This window comes from Phaethon lepturus, unplaced genomic scaffold (genome assembly GCF_000687285.1).
Source record: "Phaethon lepturus isolate BGI_N335 unplaced genomic scaffold, ASM68728v1 scaffold5226, whole genome shotgun sequence".
Taxonomy (NCBI): Eukaryota; Metazoa; Chordata; class Aves; order Phaethontiformes; family Phaethontidae; genus Phaethon; species Phaethon lepturus.
In genome coordinates this window covers 27,431-47,813 of record NW_010543958.1, presented here as the reverse complement: position 1 = coordinate 47,813, position 20,383 = coordinate 27,431, and the positions used below count along the sequence as shown (strand labels likewise).

Here is a 20,383-nt window from a genome sequence, read left to right as displayed (position 1 = left end):
TTTGCAAAGCAGTGTAATCACTGAGCAGGAAGACAACACCCACAGTCTGAAGGGCTTACAGTCCATGGATATGAACAGGTTCAAGATAAATACAGTGTGCAAAGAAAGCAACAGATGGGTGATGGTGCGGTAGGGCCTGGGTTCAGCTACCTCTGAAAACCAAAACAAAAAAAAGGGGGAGGGGGGGCGGGGAGTAAAGAAAGCACGGACTCTGAAATGGATGGAAGGGCACACAGCAAAGTGGCTGAGGCTAGAGGCATAAGGAAGATGAGGAAGCACAACAAACCATCCATAAAAGCAAAAGCACATGTAATTGTTGGTTTCTGTGCACAGTTACATTGCCAGGGTTTTTTCCAGGCAGGCACGGGTTCCTTCTGCCCATGTCTTCAGTCATCTGGACATGAGTCAGCCCTGAACCAGAAGCTATGTTACTGCAGTTAGTGTGGCACTGAGCCTGAGCTAATAAGCCCTGCTGAGAAGAACACAGCTACATGGCTTCCATTTGGCTTGGAGCATAGTTTGAGCAAGCTCATGTCTGCTAACAGAGGACTCTACGGACACATCTTCACCTTCATGTGCAAATATGTGTGTGCAATTTCCTTACTTTCTTTAAAATGCACAGGCACACCGGTGTCCTCACCGTGTTCTTTTCTTTTATAAACACTTTATACCCTTTGGCGTTGCACCTGCTCATCTTGAGCTTTCTGACCGTATTTTCTCTTGACTGCTTTTTTTGCTAGAATAGTGTTGGGGTTTTTTCCCAGCTCAGTTTCTCCTCATCAGTTTATGACAAGCTCTCTCCTTCCTTCCTTTCCTTCCTTTCCTTCCTTCCTGGTATGTTAAAGCTTTGGTGCTCCTCTTTCCTTAAACACCCATCATTTTGATGCCAATGCTTTTTTTTTTTTGCCATCAGACAAGTTGTAAACACTTAAGTTAGAATAACTTTTAAATGATTTAGTTGGCAGGCTGGTGTGGCTGCCCTCATTGTACTATTCCAAGGCTAAAAGATTAGCAGATGATCTATAATCTTTTATATAGATACTATTCTTTGACTAGAAAAGACAGGTATTACATTCCATTCATACATGAAAAACATGCAATTTTTTTGTCCTGGTTTTGCCACATCTAACTTTGCTATAAAGAAAACAAAAAACCAACCAACAACCTGACACCATTTAAGCAAAGTCCTTACCTATGAACTGTCCTCCGTCATCTCCCTGAGCTCATCTGGCTGACCTGAGCCATGTACCAGTACAAAGGTAACAGCTTCTTTATCGCACGGTAGTAAGACAGCAGAAAGTGCGAGATTAAAAAGGTGGTCAAGTACTATTCTGGGCAGGGTGGTTGTGATATTTAGTCTACCTGACCAGTGGGACAGATTTTTGTCCCAGTGTCTATGGTGGTTTTGTGAGGAAACTGGACCGATATGTAATAAATCATTCACTCTTGTTATGTAGCCATGATCTAAAAAGATAGGCCAGTTCCTACCACCCGAGTATCTCCGATTGGAACTGAGACTCCTGAATCTTTCAGAAAGTCCCTTGGCTTTCTACTCATTCACAGTTGTAAGATCTGTAGGAGGTATGGGGCTTTGCTTTGCTTTAACCACAGAAAGGTCCCTGTCTCTATAAACACAACCCTTCAGGCAAAAAAGGGTGGTGAACATTCCTTCTAAGTAGCTGTGAAGGTTCCTTCACAGCTCGTGCCTCCAGTGAAGTCAGTGGTAAAATTTGTATTGCTTTCAATAAGGGCAGAACCTCCCCTTACAGATTTAAAGTTGTATTTCATGGAATACAATGAAAGATCATTGATACCTGAACTCCAAGGAACCCATATGGTGCCTGGACTTTATGAATGCTTTCATTCTTAGAAAGATTTCAAGGGCAGGAAGAGTCTGAATACCTGGAAAACGTTTCACTCAGTCATGTTCCTAGAGTGACTTCTTTCACATTTGCTAATAAATAATTGCATCCTGTTCTTGAAAGTCATTCAGTAGAAAATAACTGGCATGTATGCAGCTACCGGTAAAAATCGACTTTAAACTCATTTGTCATTACTTCTCTCAGGACAGCTGTTGTCAGCACCACCAAAATTCAAATCTGGTTTGCCCATGACAATTAAAATTATGTCAACACTAAGAAAATTTAACAATTTCCATTGTTCCAAGCAGATAAGCAAGTTAATTCTGTGCTGCAAGCCATCACTAGCGATAATCAACTGACTGTGTATTGAAGAACTGTGATGTTTGAGATTATTCAGCCTTGACTGGGTTGTATCAGTGACCAAATGTTTACTTACCGAATTGAACAATTTACTCCAAATCCTTGCTTTGTCTCTAGCAGTTTCAAGGCTTTTTCTGTCATACAGGTATTTCTTTTTTTAGTTTATTTGTTACAGTTTTTGAACTAAATATGAATGTCAACCAAGTTATTTAGAGTTTTATGTTGCTTCTATAATGACACTGCCACAGAGTACAGAAAGACATCAGGGGCTGACCCTTAGTCTGAACTCTTGAAACTGTAATTTTTACAGGCATAATTAAGTTTCAACTCTTCTGTAGTAGAATCTGCAGCCTTTCCCAGGAGTTTGTTGTTAGACACATTACTGTTCATTTATGCAGGAGGACTGATGAATTGTCTTCCTCTTCTAGATTTTCATCAATAATGAGTGGCAAAATTCTGAAAGTGGGAGAATATTTCCAGTATATAATCCAGCAACAGGAGAGCAGATCTGTGAGATCCAGGAAGCTGACAAGGTAATGCATCCCATGAATGGGTAGAAATGTCTAAATAGATGAAAGCAACAGGTCCAGAATAGCACTGTTGGACAGCTCTTTTATTAATTACAGTTCCAAAACCCATCATGTGACTAAGGCTGGACAACAGCAAATTACATAAGCCTGGTAATGTTATTTACCTCAGTGCCTTTGGTTTCTTCCTTCCTTCTTGACAGGTTGATACGGACAAAGCAGTCAGAGCAGCTCGCCTTGCTTTTTCTCTAGGTTCAGTCTGGAGGAGAATGGATGCATCGGAAAGAGGCCATCTTTTGGATAAGCTAGCAGACTTGGTCGAAAGAGACAGGGCAATTCTGGCGGTAAGAGGCACATGAAAATCAACAGTTAAATTACCTGTCAGTTTTACATTCTGAGAGCAAATTAGCTCATAAATGTGTTAACATGAATTAGATTTGAAGACTACACTCAGCTTGGTGGCTTAGATGGCTGACTGTCTACTTAAGACTTGATCCAAAGCTCATAAAAGTCAACAAGAGTCTTCCAATTAACTCAAATGAGCTTTAAATTGGACATTAGACAAATGAACGAGTGTGCACCCACATATATGCCTGTTATGCGCACTTGTAACTTTTCTAAAATAAAAAATGGAAGACTGGGTGAAGTGAGTTGTGCAGATATTAATGAAAAGGCAGGTGAAATGCTTACTGACACTCAACTGGCAAGGTAATTCTGGGTACTGCACTATTTCGCTCATGTATGAAGCCGTCTAACGGGTGGCATTGTTAATATCGTTTTCCGCATGTCAAGTGCTTTGAACTAAGCTGGTGGACATCTTAATTCCAGCTTTGTCAACACTTAAATCATCTTACCACCAGTGTATACTGTAAAATCGCCACAGGGAGAAGGAAGTGCACAGCAAATCAAGTTTACTCTGCCTGTCATTTGATTTTTATTTCTAGAGCCAAGTTCTTTACTGAATTGCACTGCAGGCAATACCATTAATTGCTCTTGGGGATATAAGTCAGTGCAGAATTAGGCCTCCATTCTTCTCTATAGAAACTCATTTGACGGTTGGTGTGTTACACGTGGGCGTACTTTGCCCATTCTTAGTGATTTCTATTAGACAGCTATTGAGAATGAATTAAGCTACTCAACATCTCAGGATATTTTATTGGATCCTTTTTGCTAAATGATCTTAGGAACCCCTAAGAGGATAGCTTATAAGATACTTTTAAAAATAGGAATATTAACTTAAAAATAAGGACATTAGCTTGTTAATTTATGAGCTTCCCTACAGGACAGTTTGTTTATTTGATGGCAATAAATAAACTGGCTGTACAGTATAGATATCTCAGACCTCAGCAGGAGTCCTGGCAGCCATACTGAGAAATTTTTATATTCACATCAATTATATAAAGAGGGATATGTCCACTCTTCTCTTTATGGATTCAGATCATTAATATGGGGTTACAAGGAGCCCCTTCTCAGCTGTTATCATTAACATAACAGAACCTAATTTGACAGGCATTTTTATCTTGGCTCCTGATTAAAGCAATTTAGCATTTGTATATCTGGACCAAACACAGTGGCTGTTAGGTCCAAAATACACACAGGCACATGTACATGCATGTGGATGCACACACAAACATACAAGACAGACAGATACACACACATACATTCTTAAAATCACAGTCATTCCAGAATACTCCAGAAGTAAGCAGATTTTTTTTTAAGGAAAATGCTTTTTTTTTCACATTTGCAAAAAAAAGTAACAAAGGGGATCACATAGTTGTTCTGAACCTTCTGGATTAAGACTATGCCAAGGCGTAAGTGGTTGGTCTTCATTAAATTCTTTGTCATGATTGAAGAGCTGTTAGGACAGTGAATACTTAAGTACAACAGTCTAAAAATGCTACTGTGCTTACCTCTCTTAACTTTTTCTTGTCCTCTAGACTATGGAATCACTGAACAGTGGCAAACCTTTCTTGCAAGCATTCTATGTAGATCTTCAGGGAGTCATAAAAACCCTGAGGTATTATGCTGGTTGGGCAGACAAAATCCATGGAATGACCATTCCTGTAGGTAAGGGGGATTAAAGCACAGGTATGCACCTAAACCTTCTTGTGGCCAAATGGCTTAATAGATTACAGCTTTGTGAAAGGTAGAAGAGAAGCTTGCTTTGTTCTCACACTGCGTAGTATGTTGCTGCAGCAGATGTTTAAAAGTCAGCAAGGGCTGGACTAGAGGACCTGCTATTGTTTTGCCCTACATGCACATCTCAAAGAGTGTTTCGTTTCTTTTCATGTGTCCATCTGAGAAGGAGATAGCTCAATACCTACATGTAAATATTGTTACACTTACAAAAATGGATGTGGTATAAGCCTGACAAATACCTTGGAACACAGGAAAATAGTGTTAGCTGCCTGTTTAAGAAACGGCATGCTTACGTAAACATCTTGTTTATATATGTCTTCTTACTGCCTATGCAAATCATTTTACTTGGGACTAACACTGGCTCCAAATCCATTTATACTTTGAAAGAGTTTGTAATGTTATTGTACAGAACTGTACATACCTATCATATATTTTGTTATATATGTGTCTTCAAATTATTCAGTGGGATGAGTTTTATGTTGTATGTATGAGATAAATCTTTATGAGTACTAGGAAGTTAGTTATTTTGCTCTTATTTTTTGCTAAAGAGATAAGAAAAAATCCTTACCATTACTTCTATTTAACAAGTCTCTTCCTGCTGCCCAGCTGTTTTAACAAATACAGGCTGCATTTTCTGTTGCAAACATATTCATTTGCAGTCTGGACTAGATGTAACAACTGCTATAGTTATGCAAAAATGGCACATGATAGCAAAGACTGATTTTATGCAGGTGTGGTCATTAAGATAAATGTACTCATCTTTTGTCTGCATAAAGTACATCTTTGGAAAAACAGTAAGGAAAAGCAACATTTATTCTATGGATTCTTTCTGGCTTCATGGTGCACACTGTTCATTGCACATGCATGTTTATTACACTTTACTGAAGGAGAACAGGAAGGCACACTCATAAGTAAATGAATTTTGCTGTTGCCCATCTATTTCCATAAAATTACATTATGTAACATGATATCTGCAGTACCCTAGCTTGCCTCTGTACAGCAAAGCACAAAACTATCAAAGTTAGGCAAGCAGATAAAATTGAAAATGTGGCCCCAACATTTTCAGGAGGAAAACAGATCATGTAACTCTTACTGCAGTGTTACTCATCATGGTGTTTCAGCTTTGAAAATCGCCGTGTGTACTGACTGATATTTATCATCACTAGTATATTTTCACCAAAGAAATGACAATATTAATATTTCAGGTATAGTCTCTCCTGTAAGGACTCTTGAAGATTTTTACAGTCATTTAGGCTGAGATTCATAAATCCTGGTTTTGCTGCTTGCACTTCACATTTAAACATGCAAAAGCGCAGAGTACATCATAAATTCATATATGCAGCAAATTTCCTGTTCCCTAATCCCTTTCTCCCTGGTCAGTGAATGCTTCCCCTCACTCATTAGCCCCGCAGGTACACAGAATTTAGGTCAGTCACCAAAAGGCACTGCCAGGTTAAGGAGAATAAATATTCTCTGTTTATTCTTGTCCTTAAGTATTTTATCAGATGAAAACCCTGATTTTTTTCAGTGAGGTGGGCTATGCTGGGGAAGAGGAAGGCACATTTTCAGCATGCCTTCCTAAAATGCAAACTTCAGTGCTAACAAACACAGTTATCACTAGTGTAGAATCGTAAGTCCATACACAGATTTTCAGGGTATCAATAAGTTCTTCCTCTTTGTTTAACACTCCTCTGTACTCCTCTAGTTTCACACCATAAATTTGTCATTCTTTTAAAGCTATTTTAGAGGAAGACAGGTGTTAAACAATGATGCTCTTCACATTCACTTACCATCAGCTCATCAAAGGAAACGAAACAAAACACGACAACAAAACCAAAATAAAAACCCTATTAAATCTCCTTCTCTTTCTGTTCAGTGTGGTAATAAATCTGAAACCTCCCAATCTTTCATCTGTTTCTGTTGAGGTTTTCTTCTCCTCTAGAATAAAAATAGGCAAGTGATAGACAAGTGGAAGAAGAACAGTGCGTTATACAGTCACATTCCTTTTGGTCCCAGAGCTGCTAAAACCTTCACACTGCCCTTTGCTTGCTCCCATGCGTAAAGCCTTGATGATTTAAATTAAAACAGAAGGAGGCTAGACTAGAAACTGTTAAACTAATAAACTGAATGCAAGCAAAAATGTATCTTGAAATCAATATATGATATGATACAGCTTAAAGAACCAACTCAACTCTTCTCACCCACTTGTTTGCTATGTCCTGCTATATGAGGCATGTGACTGTGTTACGGTTGTTACGCAAATAAAATATCCAAGACAGAGACTTGTGATGGAAATCTGAGCAAACACATCTGTAAAGGTATTGCTGTCCCAAAGTAAGATCCCTGGATAAATGGGGCCTTCTTTCTGATTAAAAAATAAAAATCTTTGGGCCAGGTGCTAAGCAGCTGCAAATTGATCTGGCTCTATTAATATCGGTGAGGACTGAAGAATACCAATTTACATCAGCTGAGAATATTCAAAAAAACCCACTTTTAAGACAAATATTTAGACTGGATGTGGGATCAGACTGTCAGATTCCTCTCGGGCAATGTTCTTTTGGCTGCCAGCTAGTAGAAGGATAAGAGCGACGATCATCAGCAACAGCATCTTAGAATAATTGTCATTAGCATGACTTGTATAAACTAATCTTAAAACTCTAAAATGTTTTAAAAGTCTCCTAATTAATTTCTGAGCACAGGGGAGCTTTCTATGCTCACTGTTCAGAAAAAGTGATTGACTTCATCAACCTCCAGTTATTTTGCCATGGTAACAGCTTATTTTACATTATGGACAAGGCAACTCTTAGATACATCTTTGGCCTGTCCAAAGGCATCTGAAGCTTCTGAGTAACTTCAAGTTACTTGTGTTCACGAAGATATTGTTAGAAAGCAACCTCAAAAATCCCATCTTAACAGTAAGTCTGTGGATGATGAACTTTGGAAGTAGGCGTCAAAAAGGGCAGCTGTCTCGAGTCTAGTGGAAGAAAGCAGGGCAAGCAACTCTGCATGGGAGGTACTGCTCTGCGGAAAAAATGTTCTGCCTACGTTCGGTAGAATTAACCACCATTTGTCTGACTTGGCAAGCAGGTTCAGGTTATCTATAACTTCATGTTATGAAGCAAGCAGACATGTGGCCAAGATTATGCAGTGACAATCTAAAGTCAGACAGTGCTAACGTAACTGTGTTACTGTTATGTTGCCACCATCCTTCTGGATGAGAATCCACCTCTCACAGCACTACCAAGTACAAGCTGGTATTTTTAGCAGACTCCTCTATGTGCCTCTTGAGCACTTGAGACAGTTTTGCCTGTATATACTTCTCTGTATTTTGACTTCTACTTTACTTCTGTCTGGTCTGATGATTCTTCCTGTGGTCTGTGAACCACTGATAGCATCTGAGAAAGAGAACCTAGAAAATCAAACTGATCATCTCAGTTTTTGAAACAAATATTCTCATCTGCACTGGCAAGTTGTTAAGCATCTAGAGATCAAAAAGGTGCAATGACATTTTGTCAACACAGAGCAAATGGACTGATCAACTATTTTCTCCCTCCTTTTCCTGATAAAAACCTCATTTCTCCCCCTCCTTTATTGCCTCTGTTCTGTCCCTTGTCTTGGTTGCAGACCATTATTACCTTTCTCATCATTATTCTGTGTCTGGCCCCCAGCTGATGTATTAGCTACTCTAGCTCAGGTTTGTATTAGCTACTCTAGCTCAGGTTTCCACTGAGCAAATCCTGTAAAGTAGATGTGCAGAAATAAGCAGACCTGAAAATAAGTTATTTCTCATCAAATTCCAGTTGAAGTCTTTACTTAAACCCAAGAAGCTTTATGGATTAACCCATTTATTGTTACCAGATGTATAGCACAGGACATTGCAGCAGGTTCCCAAAATGTACTCTCTGTTGTGAAGTTAGATCTTTCCTCAGTATTGAACAAGGCTGGCTGCAGCTCTGGGCTGAACAGGTAGAGGCCACAGCTGCCCACATGCTTTCACACCATGTGAAAGCACATACCCCTGCACTGGACAGTGACAATGGGAGCAAAAGCACTGTAACCTCCCTCCTCTTACTCCCTTCCTCTGTCTGACCATTTCCTATCCTGGTAAATCATCTCCTGTGATCGAGCCTAGGTAACCTTCTCATTATTCCACATACTTGGCTGAAATGATTTTTCTAAGTAAAGAGATTCAAGTTTTTCTAGACGACCAAGCACGACAGGCCAAAGGGCACATTCAGCTCATGCCTTTAGGCATAGCCTCTCCTTCAGTTGCAGCCTCACTAAAAAACATTTGATCTTAACTCAGAGGTGGTTTGAGCCTGGGCTAGTTTATACAGCTACAAGACTCAATTTAGGTACAACAGTGCTGTAAATCTACTTTGCACACTAACAAGGCTGATGGTTAGACAGTACCTTAACTGGTCCCCACATACAGCAGGTCATTTTCCTGCTCTTTATCAACTGCGAAGAAAGAACCTACATCGTATCACAGCATGTATAACCTCAGCATGTACTCCCAGACCACAGGCAAGTGCTGAAGCAGCAACAACTGTGCAGCTTTGTGAAAGAGCATGAACTCCATCAGCCCGTGACAGTCACTTATACCAGCTGTGCAAAATGAGCCAGCACAGAGACCTGCCGCTCTGAGCAGGCCGGGCCATGTGAAGTGTTCCCACAGACCACAGGCCCGACCCCAAATCACTAATCTATTTATTTCATGACCAGAGTCAGGCTGCCCTGAGCTCAACATTGCTTTAGTTAAGGACTGCAGATCTAACACAGCACTCGCTTTAACTAAAGATACCTCTCACCCCTGGAGTTTTTTGCCATTTTTGTTCCTCAGGACCTTAAAAATAATTACCAGATCAGAGTGTTAATTAATTAATTCCCTTTAGCCTCATACCATCCACACCTGTTGTTTGTGAACATGCAGTCTGCTTTTCCTGCATCTTTGTTGTTAGGATCTTTGTTAGTCCATGTTCTTATTTCTGTGAAAAGCCCAGTAAGAAAAGCCCATAATTTCCAAGTTTCCAGTGACTTGGTCTGTTTGTTTATTTGCTCACCTCTACCTTGCACAGAAGGTTTGTGCAAACTTTTCTTATTCTCTGTTGTCTCATTTTCTAGCTGCATCCACCTTCTCCCTGTCAACTTAAACTGACTGCCTATTTAGCTTGAGGCCATTCCTGATACAAGCCTTGTTCTACAAGTCAGCTATCAAAGCATGGTTGCATGATCAGCCTTGCATTCTCCTTAGTGTTGTCTTCTGCAGTAGATTATGCTCAATTACACATCAGTCACAGGCTTCCCCCTTCGTTCCACATCTACAGATTGTGGTATATCATTCCATTACTTCGAACTGCCTGTGTCTTCAATGGCAAATGGGCAAGATGGATGTTACTGCATTATCCCACATCTGCTTATATATACCTTTATATTGCTGTGTTCCAATCATGCCTTTCAGGAAACTGTCTTTGGGACTCTTCCTTCACTTCTCTCACACTGAAATCAGCAGAGGCCAGTAAGTGGCTTCCTTGCTACTGCCCTTTTTCTGCATGGTACAGCTTGTCCTCTTTCCCAAGGAACAAATCAGGTTACTTTCTAATGGGATGCCTGCTTCCTTTGTTCTACAGAAAGAACAGTTAGGTTGCTCCTGAACCTAGGTTTCCCATGCTGGTTCATGAAAAAACATTTCCATGACTTCTTTATTTCTTTTACTGCCATCAAAGGCTGATCCTTAGAGCCCCCCCCCCCCATTTTTTTTTTTTTTGTTCTGCCAAGTCAAACCACACTTGAGAGTAACTGTACTCATCTGTTTCAGATGGAGATTATTTTACGTTTACAAGACACGAACCCATCGGAGTGTGCGGACAGATCATCCCTGTGAGTATCTCTACTAGCGCTTTCTATTTATTTTCATTTGAACCAGCTCTCTTTAAAGACACATAAAACATGGTCCTCAGCTATGTGTGTTTTCCATTACGAAAAAAGCTGAGCTCATATTGTTGACATATCTTTAACAGCCTCCCTGCAAATGCTTATTTGAACATACTAATAGGGTTTAGGCTCTGTTATTAGGAGTTAAGTTCTCAAGTCATAGAATTCTCATGATTAAAACAAGCAAAGCAAAACACAGTGTTAATATGCTGTCAGTGGTTATGGATGTTCACACAACTTATGGAAAAATGATGCTTTGCTGTGGTAGTCCTTTTATTTAGTTAGTTTTTACTGTGATTTAACAGGCTCCTCAGTTCCTGGGAGAATGTGATGCATTTTAATTCCATTCTTTCCTGCTATTTCTTTTACAAGGCTGGAAGAGAAAAGGAAACTCCAGGAGACATATCATTACAATTAACATTGTGTAGCTAATAAAAGACATGAAATGTTTGTTTTATTTGTTATGAGAGAAAAACACAGCATTTCATCAAATCTAATACTCCCTCTACACCCCAATATACATCTTTATTATACTCTTGCTGAACACTGCATGGGAATTACACTGAGAAGCTAACTTTTTCAGAAGAACCAGTTAACCGGCTTTGGCAGAAATTTCAATGGGAGGCTCACATATAGCTATTAAAATATTGTGTGGAAGCTTTTTTCCTTGACAAAGCACTGGGGAACTAATCAGGACATTCTCTGAAATTTTTGTTGATGTTATTTATTTGTTCATGTTAACCACAAAGCCACTAAACAGCAACATACACCAATTCCATTAAAAGAGGAGCAGCCAGAAAAGATTAACAATGTTAAGTCCTTTTTCCCTATTTATATTTTTTATTATTTCACGTCTTTGTTAAGGGGTGGCTGTTGTGTTTGGCACTCCGCAGAAACTCAGAGAAACACGCAAACGACTCAGAGAGTATGTGGCTACACCCGTCCTGCAAACACCTACGCACTCTCCTAACTTGACTTGTGAGTGGTCCTGTGAAATGAACAATTCCACAGCTCTGTCCCCATTCTTCAGCCAGCCACATGATAAAACATTTGCAAAATAACAACCCCAACATCTAACCCACAGTTGCTGGACGTGTCTTAGGCTTATCTCATGGAGCTTAACTGACAGATCTGTTGAAGAAACCTGGCCACGGGCCCAGATCATGCCAAAACCAGCATTTACTTAGTTCAGATTTGTAAAACTCTTTGTTCAGGGTACCCAGTCATCTACCATGCTTGTTCATTCTTCCCCCAAGTTTGTTCTCCAGAACTTCAATGTGGCTGTTACATGCATAGATTCTAACACTGCTGCTAATCTGTTACATATTTCCTCCACAGCTACCAGTCACAGAATACAACCCCTGGGCCGCTGCCTGCACTTAGACATTACACTAGCAAATATGTTATTAGAAAAATAAAATTAAACAGCAAGCCTAGCACTAAACTCCTCATCCTCTTCCGCATCCTAGCTCCCATCAGAACATATGCTCTTTGGCAGCTTTCTAGCAGAAACAGGGATATATACTACTCTATAAAACTCGTCAGAGCTCTCCTTGCAATACCATTAGAAGTGCAGGCTGTCAGCACACTGTGGGCCCTATAGCTCCCCTCCCAGGTTTATATACTGGAGATGATGGAATTAAAACATCACTTTGTCTCTGGAGTTTATAAACAACTGAAGGAGTGAAAAATTGGGTGTTCGGTGAAGGACAGACAGTTGTGTATTTTTTCAAGCTAGCCAGGGGCTAGAGAGATGTCTGCAAGAGTGGCAGCTGATATGCATCAGGCAATAACACCTTCTGGCCAGCGGCTGACTCTCTGTGACTGATATTTTCTATTTTCTTTCCAAAGGAGATTATTATATGCATTTATAAGAGTGATTATGTCAAGACAGTTATTTTATTACTCTGGCATTTCCACTGAAATCAACGGGACTATCCACTTAACCTGTTAGGACCAGGCCTTGATGCACACAGGCTTGTTACTCTTACCTTTATCCACAACTTGTTTGTGCATCAAACTAATATAATACACTGCATCTTCTGCTGCAGTTAAATGAAGTTGCAATTAATGATACAAAATTTTACATCAGCAAAGCGTTTCTCAACTTTTTACTGTTCTTTTAACATCCTCCATATAAATTGCTCAGTAAGATGTTTCCAATAAATTTAAGTGTTTTGACCACTGACATTTATGCGTTTTTCTACTGTAATCCCGTCAATTAAAGACTGTATAATTCTGAGTATAAATTTTGTATCTTCAGATGTATTCAGGGATAGGAAATTTACATCCAAAAACGCTTCAGCATGAACAAACAGTTATTTCCAAAGGTATCAGAAGCAAGAACTATTTGTCATGGGGGAATTAAAAATGCCAACTGCAAAACAGTAAATGAATAAAAAATTGTGACTAAAAAAATTAACAGATAACTGAAGATTCTTTTATGAAGACTGCAGGTGGGAGTTATATTCCTTTGAACGGGAGAGAAACCTAAAAGGTCACTGTTGTCCCTTTCTTAATGGCAGTAATTACAAAAAAAATCCTTGCTTTGTGCCGGGAAAGATTTATGTTGAGTATCAGCCTGAGAAATAAGTGAGGTAGCAGCTTGACATCTTGAAAACAAAACACCACTGCAATATTTTTCCATCTATCAACTTTTATTTTTTCCTACAGTGGAACTTCCCCCTGCTGATGTTTGCATGGAAGATTGCTCCAGCTCTGTGCTGTGGCAATACAGTAGTTATTAAACCAGCAGAACAAACACCACTCAGCGCTCTCTATATGGGAGCCCTCATCAAGGAGGTAAGAATAATTGACAGGAATAATGTCTCTCTCTCTTCTCATGGGGAAGGAACTACCAGCACATGCCTGGTTTAACGTGCTCTGTCAGTTCTCATAAATCATGCTTCCCTTCATTCATGCCTATTTTGACAGGCTGGCTTTCCACCAGGAGTTGTCAATATTTTGCCAGGATTTGGTCCAATTGTTGGTGCAGCCATAGCATCTCATGTTGGCATCGACAAAATTGCTTTTACTGGATCCACTGAGGTAAGAGGATTCATGGCTATATTACTCTAAAATGTGAGTATAAATACTTAGGGAGGTAGTATTATGTCCTTGTGCTACATTTCTCACTATCACTGAGTAAAAGAGCTACATCTAAGTAACAGTGGTCTGTCCTTCCCAGCTAAACTTACGTACCACAGTACTTCCAAAGCAGAAATGGCTCCTTTCCTCCAGCCCGCTCTGTGCTCGGCACCTCAGCACAGGAGATGAGATATGCCTGGAAAAATATTGCTGGGATTTCCTGTGGGCTTATGAGGATGTGAATCACATGCAAGTAGGCAGAACATCCCGTGTATATCACAGCACACATAAATGCTGCTTTAGCATCCATAATTTGTGTATCTTGGCATACTTGGGGAAAGGGGGAGAGGAAGAGGGCAAACCAGGGCAAACGTACTTCAACTTTGATGCAGCATTCAAGTATATTGAGGATGAGAAGGAGATCTAAAAAGGACGGAGTGCAGGGAGAAAAGGAGATTGTCCAAGGTGCCTGTTCCCAAAATGACGGAAAGAAGCTGGCCAGAAGATGAAGGGAGACCTTTTTTTCCTGCATGCCAAAATGTCTTGCTATGTGTCTACGATGCAGATGTTATGGAGGAGGTTCGGTCTGAAGACGAAGGCTGTAATCTACAGAAAGAGTAATGAATGCCTCAAAACTCAGATCGTGTCTCGCACTCAAATATGTGCAAAGCTGGCTGTTATCAGGGTTGGGGTGGGGATGATAGAGGTACTCCAGACTGAAGTCACAGGCAAAGGAGCCTTATCTCATTGTCTGAAGGCAGACAGAAAGGAATCTCAGTGGGAGTTTCAGGGCTGGTTATATTTAGAGAGTGCTAAACCCGTCCCTTTCCAATTCAAACTATTGACAAACTATTGTACGGAGGGAGCTGAACCCCAGGGATCCCGTCTCTGATATGTTTGACTCCCACTCGTGGCAGTGGGAGGCTTTATGCACCCCAGGGATGCTGCTCTTCGCAGCAAGTCAATTTGTTTTTGATTTGAGTCGATAAATTCACTGACCAAGCAGCCCTACTAGATACATGTGATATGTGTGGGTATCTCCCTGGTGCGCCTAGGGATTGCAGAGAGCAGCTCAATTATTTCAAATAAATTATTCTGGTGGAATTATCCTGTAACTGAGTTTGGAAGTCACCATATACAAGCCTAAATTACCAGTAAAATGTAGCTGCAGTCATATACCTAATTTGCACACACAACCAAAACACGGTTGTTTTGCAATTACTGTATTTTAGATTATAATATACACAGGTTATATTCTAAGTCAATGGCAACATCAGATTTCAGATTATTCTGTGGAATTACTCCAGTCATTACATCTCCTGTAACCCATTTATATTAGCATCCTGGAATACTGAAAATTTTAATATGAGCTGATTACCCCCCATAATTTAAGTTGAAACAATTGTTTTCATAAAGATATGTGGTCTCTATTTAAGATAAATATTCTATTATACAGGATGTTGCACTGTTTGGAGGAGGAAAAATACAGATGGGTTAGGTTTCAAAGTTGTCTTTTGTAGCCAAAATAAATTTTTATTGTAGTTCCAGACAGCTTTAGTTTTAATAGGCGTTTAAACTCAAAAGCTGTGGGTTTTATACTAACTCAGTGCCTACCTTTAAAAGCCTTACTAATAGGAAGTGAAAAGCATTACAGAGATGAAAAAGCAATTCTCTAAGAACCTAAAGCAAGAACAGATGGAACATTTTAATGCAGAGTTAGTGTAAACTATTCCATATTGTTTCTGATTTCCTGTAACACTGAATTTTTGTAACAGCAAGTCAACATTGTAACATTTTAAACACAATGCTATGATATGAGCTGTACTATAGAGTCTTTGACTTCTCCAAAACAGATTTCAATTTCTGATGAAATAATAATGGAAATATTTTGTCTCTCTGGTCTTATCTGAGGCTTGTCAACTGTACACTCCAGTGACGTGGACTTCTGATAGCCATCAGATATATAAATGCCACGATACTAACTTCTATTCCCCCGTTTCATCCAGGTGCTAGTTAAGGCAGTTTAATACTTTCAGTTTGAGCAAGTTAATGATAAAACCTATCAGCATAAAAGCAAAGATTTTCAAGTTTAGATGTCCAAAGCACAAGGTTTTTCTCAAGTTTTTACCATGAGGTTCTTCTGGAAAAAAATATAAATTCTATATACTTTGAAGTATATACTTATGGCTAATGAAAACTCCCCATTTGCCTTGTAAAAATCACAAAAAAAACAGGCTACTATTATCTACTTCCTGCAAAGTTTTTTTTTAAAGGCAGAAACCAGGCTGCCCTGCCTACCAAAAAATTAATGCTAATGTTTTCCAAAATTTTTAGAACCCAGTCCATAGAAATACGAGCCAAAAGGCCAAGTTCATGACCTTAACTCAATAAAGCCTGACAGAGCCACACCAAAATCCATCCAGCCTAGGCACCTTATCTTGCAACATGACCAGTAACAGATGCTTATAGAAGAAGAGAGCATGTGCAGAGTGATCCTTTCCTTGCTGTAGCCTCACAGGTTCTGGTAATCAACAATTTAAAGACTTCCTGAGCCCAAAGGTGCATGGGGACAATTGTACTGAATAGCAACCAATGGCCTTGTCATCCATGCATTAGTTCACCCTCTTGAAACTCCTGACTATTTTGAGGCCTCAAGCCCATGGCTGTCCAATGACAACACATAAATGACTTCTAATTTATGATGCTGATTTCTTCTAATTCATGATGCTGGTCTAGTTTGCACTATTTCTTTTCTGTTTCTTAGATTCTCTAGTGCTTTGAAATTGTTGTAAGTATTATTATTTACTTTTCACACATTCCCCTGAAATCATTAATCTGTAAAAAAATCATAAAGACCTCTTTTTCTGTGGTACCATCACTGTTTGATTCCACTTCTCTCCCTCTTTCCTTCTGACCTCTCCTTTTATGGGTTAGCTCACGCACAGAGTAGTCTGCCAACTCTCCCATCCCTCAGCCTGCCCACTTCTTACAAAACACCCTCCCATGGATCAGGTCCTCTGCCTGTCCCCTATTGCATGGCTCTCAAAAGTCTTCCCTCTGCAGCTCATGAAGAAGGGTTCTGCAGATACCCAGCAGGCTATGAATTTCACTTGACAACTGTCACACTGAAAGAAAATCATACAGAGTATGAAAGCAAGCCTAAAAATATTGTGCCACCTTTAGATTCCAGCAGCTTTCTTGGCTTCTTTGCTTTGGTTCCTGTTCTTCAGCAGCTTGTTTGGTATGGGCATTTTAACAAAAGTGTTTATTTTTACTGCATTGTTTTTAGTGAACCAGGGCTAATCCATGATCCTCCTTAATTACTGCAATCTCCTCTCAGATTTTGTCAGATAAACTGACACTTTTTTCCCCTCATCTTCCACAATCAGATGAAACTTAAGCTGCTAAAACCAATCTTTCTTCCAGCCAATCTGACCATGTCAACACTTGCTCCTATCCCTTTCCTATCTTACCTTGAAAGCCCATAATCAGTTTAAGTATCTCATGATGTTTTACTGTATTTCTCCTTGATCCTTCTGGTCCCTAGCTGTAGGGTGAAATTCTCCTGTGTCTGCTGTTACCAATGTGTCTGCTGTTGGACTGCAGAGCTCAGAAGTACAGATGTTATAAAAGTCTCTTCTCCTCCCAGTTAAATGAACAGTGGACCTTCTTTATTTCCAAGACAAGTGCTGATGAGGGGACAATTTTTGCAGAGGAGTTCTTCATATTACCACCTTATTTTCTGAAAGAACTTTTGCTAAGTAGCAAACGTGAGAGGCCTTCAATAGCAGAGAAAAGCAGCCATCAGAAGCTGCTTTACTCTTCATCTTCTTTTATTTCCACTCAAATCTGTGAATTCAGTTACAGGCTTTGCAAATACAGCCATTTGGACTGCTGTGAGCTGACTAGCCATGTCTGTACGTGTGCTCCATTTGAACAGGAACTGCATACCCACAAGTTCCTGGTGCACATGGAATAGCTGGGTGCAGTACGTTCTGGGCTTAAGATTAGAGATGATTATGGAGAGCAAGAAGTTATACACATAAAAATAACTGTATTTTGCTTGTTGCAAAATTTCAGTGAGTTCTAATAACTTCTGTTCAAAAACAAATGTGTGACCTCCAAATCAGGGTGGCTTACAACTCTCTCCAGTTGCTAAATGCTCTCAAGATGAGAATTACAGATAGCACACAAAACATTTGAAGCCCTGGCCAACAAGAAATGTATCCTAAGTGGCTGGTTTCCACTTTGTTCAAACTGTGACCCATTAAAATGCAGACAGATTAAAGATAGGATTCAGGTCTGTGTTCATGCAGTTCTGTAGAGTAACCCAAATAAATATCCAACAAATTGGTTTGGATGCCTGTGTAAACAAAAGGTCTATAAACAACTGCAATAAACCCCAGCAAAAGAGTCTGCATTTTGCTTGGCAGAATGTTTTCTTTATGCACTTAGATTAACAAACCATGATCTCATCATTAGTCAACAAGATACTAGAGAGACCATCAAAGCAAACTACAGGAGAGTCAAGATTGATTCATGCCAAACAAATGTTTGTAGCTAACAGCTGTATTACCACTGATTCTAATTTACTCAGCAGGATTCTCCTTTCATTTCCGAAGTGAGATGAATGTCACAATACATGATGTAGATAGAATGTCTACCTACTGCATGAGCAGTGAGTTGTAATCTCTTGCTGGATTTGGGTACCATGAAGAATTACAACCTTGTGTTTGCTACTTTAGCAACGAGAATCCTAACAGTGAGTTGACTTGTTCTGAGAAGTCTGTTAGCTTACCATGCTACACACATGCCCGGTTCCAAATACAGAGAATTTAGGGAAGCTACATTATTATTCCTTCCTGCTTCTGCTCAGTCTTTTTGATCATATCTTGGACAGCTTGTACCTCCTGAATGAAAAGTAGTTGTTTCCTTCCTTGGTGTTTTTGGTAGAATTTAGGGAGCTGTCCTTGGACAGCTGTTGTGCCTTGTTGCCTACAAAAGATACATGTCAAAATGATTCGCCTTCTTAAAACTGAAACAAATAGGGTGGTGTATCAGTCCTGTCAAAGTTAATAAGAGTTTAGCCATGGATTTCCATGGGGCCAGGATTTATCCCAAGGAACAAATGAGCCATTTATAGCTTATAATTGTCTCCAGGAATTTCTGTTTGGGATTGCCTTTTTACTTGTGCTGCACTTTTCACTATGTTCTTTTCAAGGCTGCTCCTCACCCAGGGCATTGCACAGTCAAATAAAGCTGCTGCTTTTCATGTCAAGATTTCAAAATTCAGTTGTCTTTGCTGGAGACACACCCTGAACATGCCAGGCGGTCATAAAATGTTTCTCAGAAAGATTCTGCATACAATCTGGAATTTAAAAAAAAAAAAAAAAATCAAAGTAAGCAGCAGCATGGGTTTGAAGGTTTTGCCAAAACACTGACATCCAGTGCCTCAATAGCTGGAGAAAGAAAACTGCAATTACAGAAAACATAGAAAATCTCTGTCTGATCATAGCATCTCCCCAAAACTTAATCAATCTCTTGTAGCTTAAAACACTGTTCTTCAGATATTCTCAGATATCCTAAGAAAGGTGTAACAGTGAAGATGGGCAGCCCAGATACTTAAAATGCCTAAGTAACTGAAGATGTTTGTGTCCTCTGGCACAACATTTTTGCACTGTTCACAGAATCTTTTAATCTACATAGTTTCCTGTGCAGTCTTACCTTCACCGTCTTGTCTGTGGCAGTGTGCAAGAAAATTACCCGCCATTCAGCTAGACTGCTGTTCCCCTACATTGAGGTGTTCCCTAATGACTTCACGTGTATCTGCGATCAAAGGAAGGTTCAGAGCGAAGAAGCCAGACATTCTGACAGAGGATAGATATTCCAACATACCTCTGTTGAGGAGGTATCACAAACCTTGGAGGTTTGCTTTTGACCCATGAGACTTCCAGTGCTTTAATAGTAACAGGCAAACCCACCTGTACCATTTTAGAAACACGGCTTTCTGTCTGAAAACAGAAAATTAAGAGGACATGAAAGGCAACAGACTTTTTTGCATTTCTGCACCAAGTATTTAAAATGTGACTGCAAAGCCTCCTCTTGAGAGAGACATTAAACTTCCAAACACAGAAGGCATAAATAAGGAACAATCAAATGTTCTATATCATGATACACTCTCAGTGCCTAACGTCATACAGTTCACAGTCCAGAAACAGACTCTTGCAGGAATATTGTTCAAATAGCTTTTTTGCACAGGGGTGCTGCAAAATGCTTCTCTAATCTTTTGTTGTTGTTGTTGTTGTTCTGAATAACAAATTGTTTTCTTTGAAATGGGCCAAATTACATCTGCCTCGCCCTCCATGCAGCCTACAAGGTTATGGTACTTCACAAGCTATCCAGGGATACTCCTGATATCAATCTTGAAGCCTATTCAAAACAAGGACGGGGAGTCAAGGCTTTCTCTGCCAACAT

General features: G+C 39.7%; 1 protein-coding gene across 3 annotated transcripts in view; it reads left to right on the top strand.

The window, feature by feature from the left end:
* The window catches only part of ALDH1A2 (aldehyde dehydrogenase 1 family, member A2), a 56,329-nt gene that overhangs the window by 21,471 nt on the left and 14,475 nt on the right, over positions 1 to 20,383 (top strand). The window contains exons 2-7 of one of the 3 annotated variants that reach the window (XM_010288498.1): positions 2,651 to 2,755; positions 2,953 to 3,093; positions 4,687 to 4,816; positions 10,707 to 10,768; positions 13,496 to 13,624; positions 13,757 to 13,870. In XM_010288498.1, coding sequence (XP_010286800.1) covers positions 2,651 to 2,755; positions 2,953 to 3,093; positions 4,687 to 4,816; positions 10,707 to 10,768; positions 13,496 to 13,624; positions 13,757 to 13,870 — 681 coding nt within the window. Of the gene's footprint in view, positions 1 to 2,650; positions 2,756 to 2,952; positions 3,094 to 4,686; positions 4,817 to 10,706; positions 10,769 to 13,495; positions 13,625 to 13,756; positions 13,871 to 20,383 lie in introns of those variants that run through there. The other 2 variants (XM_010288499.1, XM_010288500.1) reach the window with 2 other exon arrangements.